Source organism: Oryctolagus cuniculus, chromosome 11, assembly GCF_051225735.1.
Source record: "Oryctolagus cuniculus isolate XC-2025 breed Fujian yellow rabbit chromosome 11, ASM5122573v1, whole genome shotgun sequence".
Classification (NCBI taxonomy): domain Eukaryota; kingdom Metazoa; phylum Chordata; class Mammalia; order Lagomorpha; family Leporidae; genus Oryctolagus; species Oryctolagus cuniculus.
In genome coordinates this window covers 73,452,832-73,471,675 of record NC_142877.1, presented here as the reverse complement: position 1 = coordinate 73,471,675, position 18,844 = coordinate 73,452,832, and the positions used below count along the sequence as shown (strand labels likewise).

Below are 18,844 nucleotides of genomic sequence, written 5' to 3'. Positions count from 1 at the left end.
ATGGCTGCTGTGGCCGGCGCACTGCGGCCGGCGCACCATGCTGATCCGAAGCCAGGAGCCAGGTGCTTCTCCTGGTCTCCCATGCAGGTGCAGGGCCCAAGCACTTGGGCCATCCTCCACTGCCTTCCCGGGCCACAGCAGAGAGCTGGACTAGAAGAGGAGCAACTGGGACAGAATCCGGTGCCCCGACTGGGACTAGAACCCGGTGTGCCGGTGCCACAGGCAGAGGATTAGCCTAGTGAGCTGCAGCGCCGGCCAATGAATCAGTCTTTAACATACAAATTAAGGTAGTAGAGATCATACAAAATATAAATATTTATGTAATTAAGTTAGAAATGATAGAAAAATATCTTGAAAATCCTCAAATATATGAAAATTAAGTAACAAGCTTCTAAGTAATATAACAAATGAAGAAAATGTGTCAGAAATGTGAAACTGACTTGAATTTAATAAAAATATGAATTATAAATTGGTGGCATGCAGTGATAGCACTGATTATATGAAATTTATAGCATTACATGCTTGTACTTTAAGAAACAAAGGCCATGAATCAAAGACTTGGACACATCTCTCAAGAAACTAGGAAAAAAGAGTGAACTAAATTTTTAAAAAGTAGAAAAACAATGTATAAAGACACTTTCAGGAATCTTTTAGATTAGAAATAAAAGTAGAGAAAAAGCAATGAAAATCTTATTGTGTGAAAAAACATCAATAAAATTGAAAAATCTCTTTCCAGACTGATCAATTAATTACTCCTATATTAAAATTAAGAGCTATTGATCAAAACATACCCTCAAAATAAACACTGAAATCATACCATGATGGATTTTTGCAACATAAATAAAAATCAAAGGCTTATTTTCTGAATTCTAGACTGTATGGAGATCTTGTAAAAATAAATTAGGAGGGGTCAGCGCTGTGGTGCAGTGGGTTAATGCGTTGGCCTGAAGCACCGGCATCCCATGTGGGTGCCGGTTCTCGTCCCGGCTGCTCCACTTTCGATCCAGCTCTCTGCTATGGCCTGGGAAAGCAGTAGAAGATGGCACAAGTCCCCTGCACCCACGTGGAAGACCCAGAGAAAGCTCCTGCCTCCTGGTTTAGATTGGCCCAGCTCTGGCCATTGCTGCCATTTGAAGAGTGAACCAGCAGATGGAGGACCTCTCTCTCTCTTTCTCTCTCTCTCTGCCTCTCCTCTCTGTGTAACTCTGACTTTTGAATAAATAAATAAATCTTTAAAAAAATCAATTGGGAAAAGGAAAAGAATCAAAGGAGAACTGATAAAAAATGAAAAGGTAATTTATAGAAACCACTAATTGCCATTAAACAAGTTCTTACTATTAGCCAAAAACAGGTTATTTTTAAAATGAGAATATCGTTTTATATGCATTTGTTCAACATAATTAGTTTAACATGTACGTGAGTAAGGCTACAGGAAAATTAGTACTCTTACAAGTTGCTGTTGAGGATGCAAATTAGTACCAATGCTATATAGAACAATTTAGTGATTTGAGGTTAAGATAAAGCTGGTTATAGTGTATGAGGAAATAGTTAAATTTCTATGTGTCTGCCTTAGAGAAACCATAGTAAATATGCTTGGGAAGCATGTACAAGATTATGTAAAAATAAAAAATATCATTTCTAATAGCAAAAATAATTTAGCTTTATTAGATATATTATCAATTAGTGGATTTTAAGATAAAATTTACTGCATATTGTTTATAAATGTTTATAATAAAGTTTAAAGGTATGATTAGGAATGACAAATAACTCTAACAATAGGTATGATATTTAAGCAGCAATAGAGGTGAAAGTATAGGTGAATAATGAGAGTATAACTTTATCACTAAGTTCTTTTTTGTCTGTGTTTAAATAAAAAGGTACTAGTAGCAAAGAAAAGAATTGTTAAAACAAAGGAAATATGAGGTACTTCAGAGAGTTCACAGGGAAATTTAATTAAAAGATGTTTATTTTGGTGCAAAAAATTTGAAATTCATGTATCACTCTTTATAATACATGTTTTCCATTACTTTTTTGAAAACCCCTTATATGCAGGGATTTCAAAACATTTTGCACCAAAGTAAACATCTTTTAATCCCATTTTCCATGAAGTTTTGAAGGTGTCCTCATACTCTGGTTATTTATAACTCCTAATTAAATAATTCATCTTTACTATTCATTCAATGATCTTTATAATTATTTTAGTGTCAGTCAACTGAATCATCCAGAGATATGAAAAAGATGGGCAAAGACTCCTCCTACACCCCTCTTTCTGTCATCATTCTTAAAAATAGGAGGAGCTTGATAGGAATGTACAATTTTAGGTTATTCTTGATTTCTTAGGGGTTGACGAATGACTCAGAATCCTTGATGCCCTAGGTCTGATGCGCAGTCTTGACACTTCAGAAATTCTTTTAATGGGTGTTGGTTTTATCCGTGCTAGATCAGAACTGCCCTTCTAGGAATATTTTAACTTGTATTCTGTATATGTTTTCAAATGTTTTATAGGATAAGTGAGCTTTGTTTGAGCTTTCTTGCTCTCCTAAAGCAGTGCATTTAACTGAGGAAGCATTCAAAAAGATAAGTCAATAAAAGAATGCTATAGTGCAATGCTATGCAACAGTTAACATTATGGTGTGAACAACTTTAAATGACATGGAAATATGTTGTCACAATACTGATGGGTAACGAAATAGCATCCAAACCCATAGTATGATTCCATGATGTAAAAGTAAAGTTAAAATGAACAATATGTGTACATGAATGCAAAGAGACATATATCCCCAGGGTGACAGTTGAGGGCAATTAAGTATACCAAGATGTGTGTTTATAACAGCTCATAGAATCTGTGGTCATGATTGTTTTTTAAAGTTCTATAGTCTGTTGTGCAATAGACAAAATAGTAACCTAAAATTCCTTAATAATTTAGAATGTCCAAATTCAGATGGAAGAGAATTAATTAGATGAGGAAAAACTTTGGAAATATTATGCCTGATTTTCTCCACTTCCTATAAACAGTGAGGTAAAGTTAGATTTCTTTATATTTTGTTTATGGATAATTCATTTAAAGTTATTTCCTTACTTCTAACTGAATGTGGTTTTGAAAGGAGTACATTTTCTCATCTCTATGATCATCACTTTTGGCACACACCTCACATAAGATATGATTTTAATTTAAATTCTGAGTCAAAATTGAGACTAAATTGCTTTCTTGCTTTTCTAACATAGAGCTGCTAAGATTAGAGGTTCCAGATGACTCTTTTGCAAGGATAGTTTATATTTTCTCTCTAGCTGTATTAACAACAGATTAGTATTCAGTTTGTACAGATCACATGGAATTGAATAAAAAAAAGATTTTATTTAAAATGAAGTTATCTTCTATTGCATTCCAAAATAATTAAAAACCAATGTTATGTTTAGGCTGAGAAACAAGGCATGTGTGAAGCCATTATTCCCCTGCATTTGAACAATACCGATTCCAAATATTCAGATGTCATTTGCCAACCAGAAGGCTGAAAACAAAAAATGCTTGCTAGGATATTTTTCTCATTCTTTCCCTTCTTAGATTCCTAATCCTTATTATATTGGACTGACTTTGCTAGCAGTTTAAGAACAATTCACAAAGTTTTTCTTTATGTTTTTTAAAGATGAATAAAGACTCCAAATATTCACCTACCTATCTAAATAATTATATATTTTAAATGGAAAACATGGAATAAAGAGTAGTATACTGAACGAGTACATCAGTTGGCCTTCACTAGTTATAATCTGAGTCTTTTTAATAACCTTGTTATTCATGCAGTTATATTATTATAATTTGAAATCAGCAAAGCTTTAAATTAATGAGAATTTCTAGTGGAAAAATCATCTTTAGCCTAAATTGGCGATTTGTCAGCTGGATCTCACTATATATTTTATACATTTAAAGGTGTGCTGAAAATCATTTCTGATATAGTAGAAGTTATTTTCCTGAGTGGTTACATTATCTGTGGAATCACAACAACTTTTGCTTAGCTATTGTGGTTGTCTGAATAGTTCTTCCACCAAGTATCTGCTTTGCTAACTCCTTCAACAACATCAAGTCTGCTCAGTGCTCAGTCTCCCCATGGCCCAACTTAGTCTCTAATTCTGCACTCATACTCTTCCTACCTTGACAACTTCATTCTTCTAATTGCTTACTTTGATCTAACTTATTATGATTTCATCGCATCTATCAGCTTCCACTATACCATAAAATTTACTTATTTCTTGTATTTGCTGTTAATTGTAAATCTGTTTTACATAGAATATAAACTTCATGAGGGCAGGAATCTTTTTCTATTTTGTTCAAAAATATATCTCAGGTACTTAAAATGCTTCCTGGTCCATTATAGGTGCTCAATGTATATTATTTAATTATTTGAAACCAAATTACATATCAGTGAAACATCAACAGATTAATTCTACTTCTTTTAGAATGTATGTGATGTAGCATATAATACTGTAACTTACTTCAAATCATACCTCCTGGCATATTCACTGAACAAAGATACTAGTGTTGCCCCAGAATGTGTAGTTTCTGATTAATGAGTCAAAATTATGGCCATAGACAAATGCTTAGTCATTGGGGTATATTCTTATTAGTGGACATTTTTACTAAGATTTACTAAATTTTATGATTATGTGTATATTTTTAGGAAGACTAACTCTAATTCCATTTTGCAGAGGCACATTTAACAAAGAAATATTTTATCCTTAAGATACTTCTTAATGCACGGCTATAGAATAATTTCTAGTAGACTTACAGGTGCACAAATCAGAGAGAAATAAGAAAGTATAAGACAGAAGTATTGAAATACAGCTTTTAGTTTCAAAGGGTGAACAGTCAATGAGATAGGCATGAAATCCTGTATTTTAGAGTATCTATTTCATACCACTTTGCAGTTATATGAGAAAATAATGTAACAGAAATGGAGCAGAATTAAATGATCTAATCCTCATGTAGCTACAGTCCCTGGACATCCTTGGTGTCTCAGGATATTGGATGAACAAGTTGTTCCAAGGTGGTTTCATTCAAGGAAATCTAAAAGAAAAGCCAAACATTGTTGAAAATGTATATGAATCGCCCCCCAAGTAGCTGGTCTAAGCCATAACAGAGGACTCACATCTGTGCACTGTTCCAAATGATGGATGGTGTAAGTGCTGCCTGATTAGTGTCTTGGGATGGACACAGAGCTAATGCAGGAGAGTCAGCGGTTTATAAATAAATCTATTACAGACATCTTGGATGAATCTGACCTTTGCAGTGCCAGAGTAAATGACGGCATAATACACTGGTACCAATGACTAGCTCCAAGAAACGTTTGTACCTCATTGTGAATAAAATTTTAATAATGAGCCAATATCAGTATCTATTGATATTTCATATTTTTCTGGAACAGCATAACTCACATATGTATAGAAGATATCTGCCTTGTTTACCTGCCTCATTTTTCTTTCTTAGAAAATATATTCTGCCTTTCTGTGTGCATATCAAATGCTTCAAATAGATGTCTTAACAAAACAAGAGCTGAGATAAGTTATAAAATATAATTGTTTTTATCAATTTTAAAGTCTGTTTCTTGAATAAAAACTAACTCTGGGTTTTCATTTAAATCTTGAAGTAAGTCTTACCATTAAGTGGGGAAGTATTACAGCAGTTAACAGCATAGTGCTAATTCCAGATTCACAACTTTACCAGCTAGATGCCCATCCAAGTACTAACCTCATTGAAATTGTGTTCTTTCCCATCACAAAAGAAAATAATACCTCATAAAGTTGTTGGTAAAGTTCAATGTGATAATATTTATTTTGTAAGTTTTAGTGATTTTCTTCCTGTATTCTTAGAGTCCTTGCTATTTCATGATTTTACTTACTTTATGCTTATAGAGAAAGATATATTGTTTTTTTGTTAGAGTTAGGAAACATTTTTAAAAGCAGTGGTGAAAGGCTGGCGCCGCGGCTCAACAGGCTAATCCTCCACCTAGCGGCGCCGGCACACCGGGTTCTAGTCCTGGTCGGGGCACCGGATTCTGTCCCGGTTGCCCCTCTTCCAGGCCAGCTCTCTGCAATGGCCAGGGAGTGCAGGGGAGGATGGCCCAAGCGCATGGGCCCTGCACCCCATGGGAGACCAGGAGAAGCACCTGGCTCCTGCCTTCGGATTAGCGCGGTGTGCCGGCCGTGGCGGCCATTGGAGGGTGAACCAACGGCAAAGGAAGACCTTTCTCTCTGTCTCTCTCTCTCACTGTCCACTCTGCCTGTCAAAAAAAAAAAATCGCAGTGGTGATTTCCTACACTTGAACATGATGTCTTCGCCTATGACTTTTCTTTTTTTCAATTTCAATTATCTTTATATACAGAAGATCAATTTAGCATATATTAAGTAAAGCTTTCAACACTTTGAACCCTCACAGAACATAAAGTGTAAAATACTGTTTGAGTACTAGTTATAGCATTAATTCACATAGAACAACACATTAAGGACAGAGATCCTACAAGAGGAGTAAGTGCACAGTGACTCCTGTTGTTGACTTAACAATTTGACACTCTTGTTTATGGCATCAGTAATCTCCCTAGGCTCTAGTCATGAGTTGCCAAGGCTATGGAAGCCTTTTGAGTTCACGGACATCGATCTTATTTAGACAAGGTCATAGTCAAACTGGCCGTTCTCTCCTCCCTTCAGAGAAAGGTACCTCCTTCTTTGATGGCCCATTCTTTCTGCTTCATTTAGGTTTGATGTTGTTGTTTGTTTGTGGTGGTTTTTTTTTTTTTTTTTTTTTTTTTTTTTGCCAGAGTATCTTGGCTTTCTATGCCTAAAATACTCTCATGGGCTCTTCAGCCAGATCTGAATGCCTTATGGGCTAATTCTGAGGCCAGAGTGCTATTTAGGACATCTGCCATTCTGTGAGTCTGCTGCGTTTCCCGTTTCCCATGTTGGATCATTCTCTCCTTTTTATTCTATCAGTTAGTATTAGCAGACACTAGTCTTGTTTATGTGATCCCTTTGACTCTTCCACCTATCAGTATGATCAATTGTGAACTAAAATTGATCACTTTGACTAGTGAGATAGCATTGGTACATGCCACCTTGATGGGATTGAACTCTGTAATTAACACATAATTATTCTTAGGTGTTTAAATTTAACTGAAAAGTGATCTCTGTTAAATATAAGAGTGGGAATAAGAGAGGGAGGAGATGTACAATTTGGGACAGGCTCAAGCTGACTTGCCCGAAATGGTAGAGTTAGAAATATGCCAGGGGGTTCCAATTCAGTCGTCTATGAATTTTCAATTCATCCTTTTTCATTCTGAGCCATTTCACTCTGATTGTTTAACTCTCATCAATTCTTCATTTGATAAAAATAAATTCATCTTTTTTCCTATTAAAAAAGTTATCTATCAGGGCAAAAGGAGGAAATAAGTTGATGAAGTTACTCTGTAAAGGATGGGGAAGGATAAGTGAATTACAAATCCCAGTGAGTTATTGGTCACTGCTACCTATTGTTTCTGTACACGTCAAGAAGATTCTTTTATCCATTTTGTGATTTCATGTCCCTTCTTCTGGCTCACACAGTTCCACAGCCTTTCTCTTCATGTCAAGCAAGTAGAGCCTCCTTGTCCAGGAGGATTGACTCATTTCTTCTTCTCCACTGAGAGTTTCTTGCCTATTACTCATCCCCACTCTTGACCCTATCCTCCACAGAAATGATTTCCTTCACTTTGCTCCATTCTACTTTTAAACATCTAATATGACTCCCCTATGCATGATTTTTCTTGCCATGTATCTTTGTTCACTACATGCTAGATCCCCGAGCCCACTGCCACAAGCTATGTCTTATCCTCCTAGACAAAATTTTCCATGGGTATTTTTCAGCATGGAGCTTTACCATAGGTCCAGGGTCGAGATCTCTTGTCTTGGTTTTGACTAATGAGTCACCTAAAACTGAATGTGTGTTTGAGGTATGTACATAATATGAAATGCTATATATTACAGTGGTTTGATAGCAAACCATCAGAATGTGCACACTAATTCTATCAACTTACTTGGTTTATTTCCTTCTTGATTTTGAGCAAGCTACTTCTATGTGACTCAATTGTCTTGTCTGTAAAGTAGATCCTGACATTGCATTCTTGTAGAAATATTATAAGGTTCAAATGGGATATCTACATGCTTAGAGCAGAATATAGAACATAGGAAGTACTCAATGATATCCATAATCATATTTAAATAATAATGACCTAAATCACTCAAGCAGGAAATCCAAACAATTAATATAACTGATTTTTAAATTAAAACTGTATAATCTTTGATTTAAAAAATGCTAAAATTAATCCTTAGAGAAAGGACCATTTGTCTCTTCAACAAATGTTGCTGGGAAAATTGGATCTCTACATAATGATGTATGAAACAAGATCCCTACCTTACACCTTACACAAAATGGATCAAAGATCTAAATTGATGACCTGATATCATCAAATTACTAGAGGAAAACATTGGGGAAACTCTGCAAGACATTGGCATAGGCAAAGAGTTCTTGGGAAAGACCCCAGAAGTATAATCAATAAAAGTAAAAATAGACAAATGAGATTAAATCAACCTAAGAAGCTTCTGTACTGCAAAGGAAACCCTCAGCAAAGTGAAAAAAGAGGCAACTGACAGAAAGGGAAAAAATATTTGCAAGCTATGCAACTAATAAAAGATTAATACCCTAGATCTATGAATAGCCCAAGAAACTCAACAAAAACAAAATAAATGATCCAGTTAAGAGATAGGCAAAGGACATGAACAGGCATTTTTCAAAGGACGAATGAAATTCAAATAGCCAACAGACACATGAAAAAATGCTCAGGATCACTAGCCATCAGGGAAATGCAAATAAAAATCACAATGAGGTGTCACCTCACCTCAGTTAGGAGGGCTGCTGTCCAAAAATCAAATAAATAAATAAATAAATGCTGATGAGGATATGGAGGAAAGGTACTTTATTTATTTATTTATTTTTTTGACAGGCAGAGTGGACAGTAAGAGAGAGACAGAAAAAGGTCTTTCTTTGCCTTTGGTTCACCCTCCAATGGCCGCTGCGGCCAGCACGCTGCAGCCGGCGCACCGCGCTGATCCGATGGCAGGAGCCAGGTACTTATCCTGGTCTCCCTGGGTGCAGGGCCCAAGTACTTGGGCCATCCTCCACTGCACTCCCAGGCCACAGCAGAGAGCTGGCCTGGAAGAGGGGCAACCGGGACAGAATCCGGCGCCCTGACCGGGACTAGAACCTGGTGTACCGGCGCCACGAGATGGAGGATTAGCCTAGTGAGCCGCGGCGCTGGCTGGAAAGGTACTTTAATACACTGTTGATGAGAATGTAAACTGCTACAGCCATCATGGAAGACAATATAGAGAGTCCTCAGAAATCTAAAAATAGATCTACCAAATGATGCAGCCCTCTCACTCCTGGGAATTTATCCAAGGGAAATGAAATCAGCATATGAAAGAGTTATCTGTGTCCCCAAGTTTTTTGCAGCTTTGATACAAAATCAACTCAATGTCCATCAACTGATGACTGAATAAAGAAATTGTGGTATATATATGCTATGGAATGCTACTCAGCCATAAAAATAATGAAAACTTGTCTTTCACAACAAATGAATGCATCTAGAAACCATTTTCTTAGTGCAATAAGCCCAGTCCCAATAAGAAAAACATCTGTTTTCTCTGATATGTAACTGTTAATATGGAATACAACATAATGTATAGAAATTAAATGGACATCTTCTGATATGATTTTTGTTTTTAGGCCTTCTTTATACACCTTTGGAACTCCTATGGTCTTCCTACTGTTGTTGTTAAATTTTATGGCTAGTAGCAAATTAAGCCTGTGATTATAAAGTGGATTAAAATTATATCTCTGCAAAATTAAAGAAAAAAAGAAAGGAAAAAAGGAAGGGGATTGAAGGAGGGAGTGGAGAAGAGAGAGAATTATGGTTGTCTTTTTGGAACCATACTTATGAAATACATGATATCTATTCTTTTTATAATAATAAAAAATTTTATGATTGGAGCTGGTGAACTCAAAAGGCTTCCATAGCCTTGGCAACTCATGACAAGAGCCTAGGGTGATTACTGACATCATAAACAAGAGTGTCAATTGTTAAATCAACAACAGGAGTCACTTTGCACTTTCTCCCGTGTAGGATCTCTGTCTTTAATGTGTTGTTCAATGTGAATTAATTCTATAACTAGTACTCAAACAGTACTTTACACTTTGTGTTTCTGTGTGGGTGCGAACTGTTGAAATCTTTATTTAGTAAATACTAAATTGATCTTCTGTATATAAAGATAATTGAAAATGAATCTTGATGTGAATGGGATGGGAGAGGGAGCAGGAGAAGAGAGGGTTGCGGGTGGGAGGGACGTTATGGGGGGGAAGCCATTGTAATCCATAAGCTGTACTTTGGAAATTTATATTCATTAAATAAAAGTTAAAAAAATAAAAAATTTTAAAATAATAATCAACAAATATGTATTAGAGGAAGATGGCTTAAATGATGGATTTCTATTTACAAACATATTAATGTAGCTGCTCTAAACGGTTAAACTCAGACAGGCTCTGAAAGTTTTCTCCTGTATAAATTCTCCCTGAAACTTGCCTCATATGAAATTACTACAGAAATCATGTATTTGTTGGAGAGGAAAAGTACACATGATATCAAATTTCCTACAGTAAATTATTTCTTTTACAACACAATTCTGTAGGCTAGTACCCTTTGGTATGGTTAAATAATACTAATTTCCATACTAACTTCTCTGAATTGGAACTAGGAAATTCTGGTGCTTTGTTTTATTAATATGAAATGACTCATCTAGGGAAGCAAGGATTAAGAGATGATTTCTACTTAGTGTTTTTTAAGTATTTGTTAGAGAGATTGAAACAGAGCTAGAGACAGTGAGTTCCCATCCACTGGTTCACTCCATGAATGCCTAAAATTGCAAGGTCTGGGCCAGGGCCAAAGTCAGAATCCCTGAAAAGAAACCTAATTATTTGGGCTATCGCCACTGCTTCCCAGTAGCTGCATTAGCAGGAAACTGGAGTCAGGAGTCAAAGCCAGGTATCAAATCCAGACAGTTGGAGGTGGGATGCAGGCATCTTAACTGCTCTCCCTAAAAGTGCATAATTTTCTTCTTCTCTAAAACACCAACTCACCTTCACTAGCATTAGATTACTGGCAAGGAAAAGCAGCATCTGTTAACTCTCAGAGAATATATTGGAAAGAATTGCAGGGTTGGCTTTTTCACTAATTGGCTAATTCACTTATTGATGTTTAACGTCACATAAACAGGATGGAATCAGTTAGAAGTGTGATAGTGGATAGACACCTAGATATATGAATTTTTCTTGTTCTTTTACCTTTTTCAAGTACATGAATAATAAATGTCCAGTCACCAAAATTATACCTCATTCAAGGTTATTTTTACTGTGCAGAACTATTCTAGTAGCATATGTAGTCAAATCAGAAACTGGAAAATTTTGTTAAAAGAATTCTTATGCACAGTTTAATAACTCAGTGACCTATAGCCCTGGGCAACATATATAACTAGCAAGCTGCTTCCCAGCAAACTCATGGCTGATTATATTAATTGAAAATTTTTTTTTGAGAGGCAGAGAGGCCAAGAGAGACAGAGAGTTTCCATGCACTGGTTCATTTCCTAAATGCCTGATTTAGCTAGGGCTTAGTCAGAACAAAGCCAGGAGCCAGGAACTCAATCTAGATTTTCCTGGCTTGGTGACAATGGTCCAACTACTTGTGCCATCACCTGCCAGCTCCCAGGGTGCACATTGGCAGAAACCTGAAGTAGACATTAGAGCCAGGATTTGATCCAGGCATCTGATATGAAATGTGGGCATCCTAAGTGGCATCGTAACCATTAGGTCAAATGCTTGCCTCTAGTTGAAATTTTAAACACCTCCTCCAAAATAAAGTTGGGGATTATTTGTGGGAAATCAAGAGGTTTAGGGCATAGTGTTGTTTCATTAACATAAGTGCATTTTCTTCTCGGAGAGCTATGTAAGTTTGATCATTTGTTATCTCAGGGAAGAAGAAAATAAAGGAAACATGGGCTACAGTTATCTCTCCCCAGCCCCCAGCCCTGCAACAGCTCTAGCAGTGAATGGTAGATGAGAAGGGAGTTACTCTTCTATGCCCTAGGCACAGCTGAATAAATAACTTCAAAGATCGATTTAGTAACAATTTCTAAGAGCCAGATTAATTGTCAATACTGAAGTTTATCAGTCAGTTGCTTTTTACTTATTCATTTTTGGCCATCTATTTTGTGTAAAGCATTGTTCTAGGCAATTGATATACATCAATGAATGAAGTTCTCAAAGGTCTCTGTCACTGGGAAGGTCAGAATCCATTGCTGGTAGGGAGAGGTACGGAAACAGACAAATAACAACAGGCTTAATAAGTAATTCTTTCAGGATATTAAAAAATGATATGGAAAACAGAAACCAAGAAGTGAATCTGAAGTAAGGGACAAGGCTGCAACTCATAGAGCTTTGGAATGAGACATCAGTGTCATAGAAATGGAGTCTGCCCCACCTAGGTAGGAAAGTGGAGAAGCAGTGAGAGTGGGACTGCATTTTTCTCTAGTTTCAGGAAACTCTATTAAAGTATTAAAAATGCATCTCATTCTCCCACCTGTTGAAGTGCAGTTCCTTGCCTTGTCTCACAAAGCTGGAGAGGAAATAAATTATAAAACAAATCAGAATCTATAATAGGACATCCTGCCTAATTTAAGCTGCGGTTGGTAGTTTATCTCCCATTAATTATCCCCTTCAAAGTGGGTGGAGGAAGAGAGCGCTGAGTAGAATCTGCTGCTGAATTCCATGAGCACTTATTAGAACCACTTCTTTGACTAGAACAACTGTACTCAATTTAAAAAATGCAACATGCAGACGTTCTGAAAGACACTTCAGCTGTGTTGAAAGCAAGCCACACATACATGAACGATTAAAAGAGAAAAGTATGAGGCAATGCTAAAAAAATGTGGGTGGGGGAGGGGAAGATCACCATAATCTGGAGCCAGCCCAAGGCTTTCTGGAAAAGTGAGATCAAGGCTAGACTTTTGTAAAGACTGTTGTTGTTGTGATGCAAGTGGAGGCTATCAGGGAAGGAGCAACAACATGAATGAAGACAGAGACCGGAAGGCCAGGCAGGAGTCCTGGCATAGTCATGGGAGAGAAGTCTGGCTGAGGGACCCACCATCTTGGCTAGGAGAAATTCACTAGATTAATAAATATGTGTCTACATACACCAAACACTTAGGTAAGGGGGGATTAAAACTACATTAGACAGACTTTGGTCACCTCTCTTGAGACACAGAGATGGATCAGAAAAGCCCAGTTAGGGTAAGTGATCCATCACCTTTCAACTTCAGTAAAACGGGGTCAAAGATGATTTTTTCCATAAAACTAAAAGGTTTCTTCTTGTGCCTTAATTACATGGATATATTCTACTAGCCTGAAAGAATGGCTTCACATTTTTCTATCACTGTGGTCATAGACTGGTCATGAGTCATGAGAAAGTTTAAATACAGGGAATGAGTTGGGTAGGGGGAGGGGGCAAGAGAAGAACCAAAATGGGGGAGTGAGAGGAAGGAAGAAGATACACCAGGAGGCACAGGGAGGCTGCCAGGGGAAGGCACAAGCAGCCTGCACTCCTGCACTTCAACGCCAGGAATTTGGTCAACCTGCAAACACGGGTTCCCAGCAGGAAGCCCGGTCCACGTGCAAGCCAAGATTTCAGGGGTAGTAGGGTAGTTCTCTTGGTTGGCACTTTGTCTTCAACTCCCTACTTTCCCTGTTGGTGCCTGGTGTAGTCCCACCCAACGCGGGATTTCTGACGGACTCTCTCGGCCCCTAGAAACCGCGGCCCACCAGGAGCTGAGCCTGCCCCCCTCCCTGCAGCCGCCACTAAGACCCGGAGAGGTGGAATTTCAGTTTCAAACTCGCGAGCCGCGCAAGGACCCGCGCTGAGCATGCTCAGTAGCGGCGGCGCGTCCGACTGCTGCTTGCAAGGCACTGGCGTTCGCGCTGCGGGGCTCCGGGGCCGACGCGGGAGTCCACCCCCTCACCACCGCCGCTTCCGCAAGGCCAGGCCTTCGCCGCCTCTGCGTGCTGGACTCCCGCTCCTTTCGCGTCCCTTCACTCGCTGCCTCCTCGCTCTCTTTAGGAGGTAAAGCTCTGCTCATCTCTCTCTCTCTGGCGCCAGAGGCTGCTCTGCAAAGCCCAACGGAGGACCTGCGAGAAGATCCCGGATAGCAGAGGACCCTGAGCAGCGCTCTTTCTAATAGTACTTTGCCCGAAGTAGGGCCGTGGTGGAGTTTCTCCTCTCCTTTTCATGCTCACATTATGCGCAGAGCAGTCGGCTTCCTTGCACTGTGCCTGCTTCTTAATCTTCATGCTGCAGGTAAGGAAGCGGGTGCTGGGAGTGGAGCTGGAGCTGTGGGTGAGATGGGAAGCAGAACATGCTTAACGACTCCTGGAAAAAGCTTGCCTTGCAGGGAAAGCCCTTAAAAAGGCAAAGTGGAATAACACCTGAGAGGGATGCGATGAGGGAGTCGTGCACCTGTTGGAAGACCGAGGCGGAAAACTTAAGCTCAAATCAGCCCTTCATTTTGCTTTACCTTACACGAATAATAGTGAACATTTTCAATATGAATACAGGTTTGCTTCCCTACCCCTCCCCTCCATTTATACTCCCTGCGTCTGTTTCTAGGTTATACACTTGACTGCCAATTTTTCAGGAGAGGGACAAAACATCCTGCTGGATATAACCTTTTCTACTGCAGCGGGTGTATTCCTAAGGTCTCTTGACTTAGCGATCGCTCACAGGGAATCATTGGCTGTAACCTGATAGACCACATCTCCTCCCAAAAGATCGAAATACATGATGCACATTAATGATGCTGCTCTAGGCTCCTTTGGCCCCTGTTCTTGTCACTCGAATTTTCTAAACCAATAAGGAAAGGTTTCAAATAGGATACTCTTTTCTATTTCAGCACCATGGTCAGCGTCAGCTGGCACAAAACAAAACCCAGTCACAGTTTCAAAACTGACAATCCTGGGTTAGGCACTGTCCCTAGGACAGATTTAATGAGGTCTAACTAAGAGTGACAGCGAGACTGTTTCCAAATACAAATAGATTTGATACCAATATCAACATCAAGTCTCCTATGTAAGCAAGCTTTAGGAAGTGTTGTGGAATTGTATATGCCATCTGGCACCAGACCCTGCTTTTTTAATACATAGCACCTTTATGTAGAGCAGGGACTTGCTCTGAATCTGTTATAATTTTTACACACACGAGAACCAAAATAAAATATGGCAGAGGGATTTTAAGAACCCCACTGCGACTGCAGTTGTCCATGCAGTAGTCCCATAGCCACCAAAGACTTGGCATTTTCTTTTGAGTTTGCTTCTCATTTCATCTCACATATTCATTCATTCATTCAGCTATCATTTACTGACTGTATACTATATTCTGAGATAAAGCAAAAATATGGCTGTGAAACTGCAGTCCTGGTGGTATCTTTTTAAAAGAATGGATTTTTTTCTGTGTGTTTAATAATGAGTGTGAAATATGATACTTTCTTACTCTAGCCAATGCTATTTTAATGTATTGTTGCTCTTTTGAGTAGGTGATGTGTAGTGGCAACCAGCTATAATTAAGTACACATGTTAATTGTTATGTTATGATGTAGGCTTTTCAATAGTTCTTTGGTGTCTTGAAAACAAACAAGTATGACTTGGTTATTAAATTACTTGCAAACAACTGTAATGATTCCTTTCATTACCATATACAGTTCTTTAATGCTGAGATACAGGATGGAAATGTGCATCAACTTAAGTTTTATTTATAGTATTGTTTAATGATAGCACTGATACAAATATTTATTATAAAACATTCTCATTTATTATCAAGTTTAGTAATGATTTAGCTGATACACTAAGTACTTCAGTGTAGTTATTTTTCAAAGTTAATATATACATTTTAAACATCTTGAGTAATTATATCTTGAGTGTAAATAAGCTCAAAACTAAGAATGTGGAAAGCATTTCTAAATTATTATAGATGAACATATGAGATGAGAAAAATAGAAGAATTGTTCATCAAAAGAGAAACCCAGAAGCCTGTAATCTTAGATTATACTTGGAATGTTGCCACGGGATATATTACCAAAATCAAACAATCCAGCTCTATCTTGATCACATAATTTACCAAAAAAGATAAAAGGAAAATTCTTCCACCAGTTTGAATTCAATAATGAATGCATTGATGAGCTATCTTTTTAAGATACCAATTGCAAGATTCTGTATAGAAATTATTTGCATTAATTAATGTATTGCTTTCAAAAGGGGTTTTACCATGGCAGACTGCAAGTTTAATATTGTGGTTGTCTTGCCAATTTCATTTTGAATGGATTTTAACTTTAAACTGTAATTTGTAGGTCACAAACTCATCAGATTAAAAATCATCACAGTTATCTAATAACATTGTTAAATTTGTTTTTTTTTTTTAATCACAACTGAAACACAGATTTCTTGATCTGAACTCCTATAGATTTGGGAAATTGGAAAATGAGTGGGTGAAAGAACAAAGATCAAAAAGTCAGATTTCTCTACTTGTTGAATGTCTAAGTTCATTTCTTTTACAGAACATTCTCAGAACAGACAGACTTCATAAAGAAGAAAAATGAATTGTACACATTCAGACCTCTTTGAAAAACTAACTGGTCATTGCTGGTTATGCTCAGCAACTAGTTTATGGTGGCAGAACAAATAACATCCTGGGAAGCCTTGTTGGGGGTGGGGGACAGAAATTGGATGACAAGATGTAAGTCTGTTTCTAGATATATTAGGAATTGCTGCCTTCAAGGTATCCAGGCCCCTAATGACAAGGGAGCAAATTGTTTTCAATTTGAGTGCCATTTCCAATTATTTGCTTATGATTTCCTGAGACACTGAAAAAAAAAGATTCTGATCCTGAGTTCCAGCTGTCTCAACAGGAAGAAGACTATGGTCTTGTTTGTAATGTTTATAGGTACAAAAAGGAGGAATGGGGTACAATGCTATGTAATTGGTACTCCTGGGTAGAGTAAGTCTAAGGAACTGCTGAGCCTGGAGCTTGTTGGAGAAGCTGGACTCAAGAGGGCAGCTGTTTTCATGGATCTCCTTTACTTTACACATGGGAAAACTAAGATTCAGAATAATATATTTCCATTTGACAATATAGTCAGATTTCCAGAACTGTGACTGCCAGCCATACAAAATCATGCACTGGTTCTAATGGATGAGGTCACAATTGAGGCAGTAATGCCAGACGCTTCTTACCTAACTGTCCTTTTAATACATAAAGTCCAGTTGAAAATTCACCTCAGGAATTTCCATGAAAGTAAATAAAAATTATGACAATAATTTGAATGGTTTTTTTTAATGTGAATGATCAATAGCTATTTTTTCCATCTTTTTTCTCTTCTTTTGCCAAAAGAACCCTATTCCATTTGAGGAGGTGATATTATTGATAAAGAAGTATTTTAGTTGCAATGATTTCTTAGAATATTTTAGTAATTCTCATGCAAAACTTGCTTTTCCTAGTGAATGTTTTGATCAGAAAACATAAAAACTGATTTCAACACATTAATTTCTACTCAAGCTCTGGTAAAGGATTCTTTCAAATTTCTTTGATTTTTAAATTTTATTTAAGATATACAAGTTGCATGTATTTCATATATACAAATTTAGGAACATAGTGATACTTCACTCCTGCCCATGCCACCACACTTCTCCTCCTCTCTCTCCTATTCCCACTGTTAATTTTTACAAATATCTATGTTCAGTTTACTTAATGGTCATAAGGTTAAGCCTAAACCAAGTAAAGAGTTCAAGAAATAACATGAAGACTAAAAAACACTATTCCTCAGCAGAAGAGACAAGGGCTGTAAACAATCATCAAACCTCAGAATTTCCATTTCACTCCAATACATTACATTTTAGACACCCTTTTAGTTACTCCAGATCAGAGAAAACATATGATATCTGTTGTTTTGAGACTGGTTTATTTCACTAGTATAATGAGTTCCATTTTCCATCCATTTTGTTGCAAAATACAGGATTTCATTTTTTTCTTTTCAACTGAGTAATACTCCATAGTGTATATATGCCATAATTTCTTCATCCAGTCAACAGCTGATAGACATCTGAGTTGATTCCATATCTTAGCTGTTATGAATTGAGCTGCAATGAACATGGAAGTGCAGATAACTCTGTCATATGATGATTTATTTTGTTTTGTGTAAATTTCCAGGAGTAAGATGGCTGGATCATATGGTATGTCTACATGTAGATTTCTGAAGTATCTGCATAATGTCTTCCACAGTAGCTGCACCAGTTTACATTCCCTCAACAGTGGATTAGGGTACCTCTTTTTGCCAAATCCTCACCAGTTGTTGTTGTTTGTTGATTTCTGTGTGAGAGGCATTCTAACTAGGGTGAGGTGAAAACTCCATCGTGGTTTTTATTTACATTTCCCTGATGACTAGTGATCCTGAGCATTATTTTCAAGTATCTGTTGGCCATTCGAATTTCCTCTTTTGAAAAATGCATGCCTTTGCCCATTTCCTAACTGGATTGTTTTGTTGTCATTCAACTTTTTGAGCTCTTTATAGATTTTGGATATTAACCTTTTATCAGATGCATTGTTTGCAAATGTTTTCTTCCATTCTGTCAATTGTCTCTTCACATTACTGAGTGTTTCTTTTGCAGTGCAGAAACTT

The 18,844-nt window shown here is 37.4% G+C and overlaps 1 protein-coding gene across 5 annotated transcripts in view; it reads left to right on the top strand.

The window, feature by feature from the left end:
- The first annotated feature begins 13,369 nt into the window (after nucleotides 1-13,369).
- PTPRR (protein tyrosine phosphatase receptor type R) overlaps nucleotides 13,370-18,844 on the top strand; it is a 287,862-nt gene continuing 282,387 nt past the window's right edge. Inside the window, exon 1 of one of the 5 annotated variants that reach the window (XM_089308694.1) lies at nucleotides 13,370-14,478. In XM_089308694.1, coding sequence (XP_089164820.1) covers nucleotides 14,421-14,478 — 58 coding nt within the window. In that variant the 5' untranslated portion in view covers nucleotides 13,370-14,420. The remainder of the gene's footprint in view (nucleotides 14,479-18,844) is intronic. The other 4 variants (XM_070052633.2, XM_089308691.1, XM_089308692.1 and 1 more) reach the window with 4 other exon arrangements.